The following is a 7182-nucleotide window of genomic DNA, read 5'->3' as shown; positions in this document are numbered from 1 at the left end:
TAAGGAAGGAAGGAAGGAAGAAAAGAAGGAGGGAAGCTGCATGAGTGCTGCCGGCACTGGGGGAGCTGCGGTTCATTGAGGGGAAAGATGGAATTTCAACATCTGATGTTGTGTTGTAGTAGTGGAAGGAAGGAAGGAAGGAAGGAAGGAAGGAAGGAAGGAAGGAAGGAAGGAAAGAAGGTGTCTAACATCCACTAGCTCCACCTGTGATCTCATCATGGATGAGTGGAAAAGGACTCCACTATCAATTTGTACAAGTCCGCTCAATTCCATGCCCAAGAGCACTAAGGCAGTGCTGGACAACACACTAAATGTTCACACAATTAGGACAGTGTGATATACAAATATTGACACAAGACGGCAGTGTGTTGACAGTAAATCTACACGGCTATAAACAAGCTGTACACTGACTACTCTAAAGGCAAGCCGAGTCTACTTACTATTGACAAGATAACACAAATGTGAGGGTGGTACTCACTTCTGTGTGTGTGTGTGTGTGTGTGTGTGTGTGTGTGTGTGTGTGTGTGTGTGTGTGTGTGTGTTAGTGTTAGGTGTGCGTCTCCTCGGGGGCGCAGTAGGAGAAGTCCTTGAACTCCTCCTGGTTGATCTGCCGTATGATGGTCTCGTCAGTGGGCGTCAACACGGGGTCCTCCTTGGTGAAGTCCTGGTCGAAGTTATTCACGTCTCGCTTGGTCTTCTGCAGGAAACACACACACACACACACACACACGTGTGCATTAGTGCGCTCTTTACAATCAGAAGTGATATAAGAGCGCCACCTTCTGACCGGCGTCATTCACTGCATCTATGGTAATCACTGGATCTCACAGATTTTGTTATGTTTGTATTGTTTTGTGTAATTGTTGGTCTTTTACTATGCAGAAACAACCTAATCATTTACGAAGGTTTTGTCAGTCCCCTGAACCGCCACCAGGGGTCCTCGTTTAATTACAGAGCAATGGGGAGGAGTACAAATACACATGAGTCCATTTGTATCTTCACATTTTTAAGTGGCTGGAGAGAAAAAATAGCCATATTTTAACTTAAATGGTCAGATTTAAGGCTCACTTATGGACTAAAGCTTATTATATTTGATGATCGCCCTAATTTTTTTTCATTCATTTATAAACTTGCGCTCCTACTCCTGAAGAGCTGCACAAAAAAAAGCTGAAAAAGTTTCTCAAATGCTGTTTTGCCTGTGCTATTATTTTTTTTGTTATGACAAAAACACCACCTGCTGTGATTAAACCCTATAAGTCGGATGGACTTGAAATTTCTCACACAGTTTGACAAAAACATCCCCTGTAACTTTAGAGCGTTCAGGCAAATCACTGCCAAATTTGGCACAGGCGTTTAGTGGACTGTCCAGCACAGTCGTGTCAAATTTGAGCAAGAATGACGGAAAAACATGGCTGCCACTAAGCAAAGCAAATTTACAACAACTCCATAAATGAATAAATAATATTTCATTAATCTAATGATTGTGTATGCCAGCATGTTTTCCAAAGACCCATAGCATTTGTTGCCTGTCTGCTTGCTACAATAAGACTTGAAAAAAAAATCTACAAACCCTGTTTCCATATGAGTTGGGAAAATGTGTTAGATGTAAATATAAACGGAATACAATGCAAATCATTTTCAACCCATATTCAGTTGAATATGCTACAAAGACAACATATTTGATGTTCAAACTGATAAACTTTTTTTTTTTTTTGCAAATAATCATTAACTTTAGAATTTGACGCCAGCAACACGTGACAAAGAAGTTGGGAAAGGTGGCAATAAATACTTATAAAGTTGAGGAATGCTCATCAAACACTTATTTGGAACATCCCACAGGTGAACAGGCAAATTGGGAACAGGTGGGTGCCATGATTGGTTATACAAGTAGATTCCATGAAATGCTCAGTTATTCACAAACAAGGATGGGGCGAGGGTCACCACTTTGTCAACAAATGCGTGAGCAAATTGTTGAACAGTTTAAGAAAAACCTTTCTCAACCAGCTATTGCAAGGAATTTAGGGATTTCACCATCTACGGTCCGTAATATCGTCAAAGGGTTCAGAGAATCTGGAGAAATCACTGCATGTAAGCAGCTAAGCCTGTGACCTTCGATCCCTCAGGCTGTACTGCATCAACAAGCGACATCAGTATGTAAAGGATATCACCACATGGGCTCAGGAACACTTCAGAAACCCACTGTCAGTAACTACAGTTGGTCGCTACATCTGTAAGTGCAAGTTAAAACTCTCCTATGCAAGGCAAAAACCGTTTATCAACAACACCCAGAAACGCCGTCGGCTTCGCTGGGCCTGAGCTCATCTAAGATGGACTGATGCAAAGTGGAAAAGTGTTCTGTGGTCTGACGAGTCCACATTTCAAATTGTTTTTGGAAACTGTGGACGTCGTGTCCTCCGGACCAAAGAGGAACAGAACCATCCGGATTGTTATAGGCGCAAAGTGGAAAAGCCAGCATGTGTGATGGTATGGGGGTGTATTAGTGCCCAAGACATGGGTAACTTACACATCTGTGAAGGCGCCATTAATGCTGAAAGGTACATACAAGTTTTGGAGCAACATATGTTGCCATCCAAGCAACGTTACCATGGACGCCCCTGCTTATTTCAGCAAGACAATGCCAAGCCACGTGTTACATCAACATGGCTTCGTAGTAAAAGAGTGCGGGTACTAGACTGGCCTGCCTGCAGTCCAGACCTGTCTCCCATTGAAAATGTGTGGCGCATTATGAAGCCTAAAATACCACAAGGGAGACTCCGGACTGTTGAACAACTTAAGCTGTACATCAAGCAAGAGTGGGAAAGAATTCCACCTGAGAAGCTTAAAAAATGTGTCTCCTCAGTTCTCAAACATTTACTGAGTGTTGTTAAAAGGAAAGGCCATGTAACACAGTGGTGAACATGCCCTTTTCCAACTACTTTGTCACGTGTTGCAGCCATGAAATTCTAAGTTAATTATTATTTGCAAAAAAAAAAAAAAGTTTGAGTTTGAACATCAAATATGTTGTCGTTGTAGCATATTCAACTGAATATGGGTTGAAACTGATTTGCAAATCATTGTATTCCGTTTATATTTACATCTAACACAATTTCCCAACTCATATGGAAACGGGGTTTGTAAATAATACATATATACATATATATATATATATATATATATATATATATATATATATATATATATATATATATATATTTATATATACTGTAGGGCTGCAACTAACAACTAATTTGATAATCAATTAATCTGTCGATTATTACTTCGATTAATCGATTAATAATCGGATAAAATAGACAAACTACATTTCTATCCTTTCCAGTATTTTATTGAAAAAAAACAGCATACTGGCACCATACTTATTTTGATTATTGTTTCTCAGCTGTTTGTAAATGTTGCAGTTTATAAATAAAGGTTTATAAAAAAATAAAAATAAATAAAAAAGTAGCCTCTGCGCATGCGCATAGCAAAAATCCAACGAATCGATGACTAAATTAATCGCCAACTATTTTTATAATCGATTAGTTGTTGCAGCCCTAATATACTGTGTACATTCATATACAGGTATATATCTATACCAGTGGTTCTTAACCTGGGTTCGATCGAACCCAAAGGGGTTCGGTGAGTCGGCCTCAGGAGTTCGGCGGAGCCTCCGCCACGGAGGTCAAGTGACACACCCGACTTATCGTGTAAATAAAAACTTCTCCCTATCGTCGTATTATGGATACGGCAACAGCAGAAGTCAGACTGGTTTTCAGGTGTGTCATTTGTTGTGAGTTCATGGACTGTGTTGGTTTTGTTCTTTGAACAAGGTGATGTTCATGCACGGTTCATTTTGAGCACCAGTAAAAATAACATATAACTTTGTCTTGAATTTGAAAGAAAAAGAAAACATTTTATTTTTCACTAAAGAAGGGTTTGGTGAATGCGCATATGAAACCGGTGTGGTTCGGTACCTCCAACAAGGTTAAGAACCACTGATCTATACATATATACATCCATGTACATATATACATATATTCGCATATATACATATGCACACACATATATATACATATACACACACATATACATATATACTGTACACATATATGTATATATATATATACATATATATATATATATATATATACATATCCATACATACACATATATGAATATATATATAGTAGTTAAACTAGTGCAAAACTTCAGAGAAAAACATATATATATATACACATATATATATATATATATATATATATACATATATATATATATATATACATATATATATATATTAGAGATGCGCGGATAGGCAATTTATCTCATCCGCAACCGCGTCAGAAAGTCGTCATCCATCCGCCATCCACCCGATGTAACGTTTGATCAGAACTGCATCCGCCCGCCATCCGCCCGTTGTTATATATCTAATATTAATTAAAAAAAAAAAAAAAGGGTGAAAACTACGCGAATTGCACCTTGTGCAGACAAAATTTTTCGATCGGACACGGAGGAATTAGCGATGTAAAAGACCACGTTGGGACAAAAAAACACAAGTCTAATGCCGTTGCTAGCGATACAAGTGGAAAACTTTCAACGTTTTTCGTCGCCCAAACAGATTCTTTGGATGTGATAAATGCCGAAGTTTTATTTACGGAGGCAATAATTGAGCATGGACTTCCAATCGCACTGGCTGATCACATGGGACAGTTAATAATGTAATGCAACCTTTAAAAATCATTACGCGGTGATCGCGATCCCAAAAATAAACTTTTCTTGCATGATAATGTCCAGAAAATTTCGCTTTATATTACTATAGAGTCCTTTTAACGAATGAGTTTGATGGTTTATCACAAACCTTAAAAGAAATTCCATGGCCACCGTCCTGCTCTCTATATCAACCAGGGTGAGCCCCACCCCTTTCGTGAGCGCACTGCGGAGTGACCCCTGTTACGCGCCCCCGGCAACAGGGGTGGCAAGCAGGTAAGCTGCGCGGGCGGAGCGCGCGGAGTGACCCATGTTACGAGCCCCCGGCCACGGGGGTGGCGGGCAGGTAAGCTGCTTACCTGCTGCGCGTGACGCCGGCCGCGGCGAAAGCGGACGAGGCGGGGTGTCGGTGCGGTGGGCGCGGTAGTGACCCCGGACGTGCGTCGGGCCCTTCTCGCGGATCGCCTCAGCTACGGCTCCCGGTGGGGCCCTCTCGGGGGAAGGGGCCTCGGTCCCGGACCCCGGCGAGGCGTCCCTTCTCCGCTCCGTAAAAGTGTCCATCTCTTTTCTTTTTTTTTCTTCTGTTGTGGCATATGCAGCAGGTGCCTGCTCGTTTTTCGTATGTGGGTAACAACATTTAACTATGTATATATATTTCCCAATTGGTTTAACTGCCACCCGCAAAAAAAATAAAATAAAAAAAAAAAATAATAATAATAATCTAATTAATCCGCCCGACCCGACCCGCGAGCGGATAAAATCTTATTTTTTTAAATTTCATCCGCCCGATCCGCGGATAATCCGCGGACTCCGCGGTTGTGTCCGCAAACCGCGCATCTCTAATATATATATATATACATATATATATATACATATACATATATATATATATATATACATATATATATACATATATACACATATATATACATATATATATATATATATATATACATATATATATACATATATATATATATATATATATATATCCATACATACACAAATATAAATATATATATATAGTAGTTAAACTAGTACAAAACCGATTTTTCACTCAGGCCATGGGAACAGAAGTACGTTTATTTATCATTTTTTCTCTATAATCGATGATATTTTAACTAAGACTGTAGTGGAAGTTAAAACCTCAGCACAGTTATGCTACCTGAATTATTTTTTTATGTTATTTATCTAAAAATAAACAAACTGTAATGTGCTTAGTGTCAACATGCTATTAACATAAATGCCATGTATTTGCAAATTTTATGCCAAAAACTCCCTCCTGTTACTTTCAGCCCTCTTACTCCAATGGGTCGGCTTGAGAACTTTGTTAAAAAATAATAATAATAATAAAGTTGCCTGAAATGGTCCAATACATATTTTGAGTATATCAGAATGTGTTTAAATTCGATTTACAGCTGAAAAAGGACATAATTACAACAAGCAAACGGCACAGACTGGGTAAAATGGGTACCTAATAATACCTAACAGTAATACTTTTGTGAGTGTGTGTGTGTGTGTGTTGTTTCTTACAATTCTGGGTTTAAACGGGGGTCTGACTTTCCTCTGCTCCAGCAGCACCCAGTCGATCTCTCGGAAGAAGGCGTGCGTCTTGATGGCGTCCTCGCAGCCTTGGCTCACCACGCAGCCCAGACGCTTGGCCGGGTTCTTGGTCATAAACTGCACACAAACACGGCGTGGCCGTCACATTAGAAGTCGACCAGAAAAGGCTAAAAAAAATACATATATATATATATATATATATATATATAAATAATCGCGGCATTAATGGCCCGGCGGATGGCAGGAAGCGGCGTAGGAGTAATGAAACGGGTCACACATGGGCCTCTCTGAAAGCGATGATGCTTTTGTCGCCTCGCCCGTTAAGTACAGCAACATCAATTTGTGTCTCTATGATCACATTGTTATTATTCCGCACCTCTGACTGACTTTTTGTCTGCCTGTTTTTTTTTTGGTTTTTTTTGTTAGCCGGTCATAACGCCTCGCCGCTAAATGGCGTTAAGTGCACTTTTAGCGGCTTTGAGTGCGCCGGGAGCTTCTAGTGCATAAAATATGAATGGTAGTTTTAGCTCTTTGGACTGAAACGTTTTGGTGGAGCAGAGCTATTCAACTAAATTGCCCCAGGGGTCACATTTTCAGAAAAAAAACTCCTCTATGATCCGTAGAATGATTAACAAACACACATTAATGAAGTCACAACTCAAAAAGTGAGCTTTGTTATCTTTGGAAAGGCAGAATTTTCAATTAGCCACATAGTCTCCTAACGTGGGTGTAGATAATCGAGAGCATTTTTTTGAAGTGCTAAAACAGACATACCGCATTTAACAACAACAGACTTATCGGTAGAGATGTCCGATAATATCGGACTGCCGATATTATCGCCCGATAAATGCTTTAAAATGTAATATCGGAAATTATCGGTATCGGTTTCAAAAAGTAATATTTATGACCTTTTTA

General features: G+C 39.6%; 1 protein-coding gene across 1 annotated transcript in view; it reads right to left on the bottom strand.

The window, feature by feature from the left end:
• The window catches only part of prkcea (protein kinase C, epsilon a), a 107961-nt gene continuing 100779 nt past the window's right edge, over positions 1-7182 (bottom strand). Inside the window, exons 14-15 of the mRNA XM_061931916.1 lie at positions 6238-6384; positions 1-697 (exon numbers count right to left, since the gene is read on the bottom strand). Coding sequence (XP_061787900.1) covers positions 548-697; positions 6238-6384 — 297 coding nt within the window. The 3' untranslated portion in view covers positions 1-547. The remainder of the gene's footprint in view (positions 698-6237; positions 6385-7182) is intronic.

The sequence above is a fragment of the Nerophis lumbriciformis genome, linkage group LG39 (assembly GCF_033978685.3).
Source record: "Nerophis lumbriciformis linkage group LG39, RoL_Nlum_v2.1, whole genome shotgun sequence".
Taxonomy (NCBI): domain Eukaryota; kingdom Metazoa; phylum Chordata; class Actinopteri; order Syngnathiformes; family Syngnathidae; genus Nerophis; species Nerophis lumbriciformis.
Note: the sequence above shows the minus strand (reverse complement) of the source record. Positions and strands in the feature narration are given on the sequence as shown.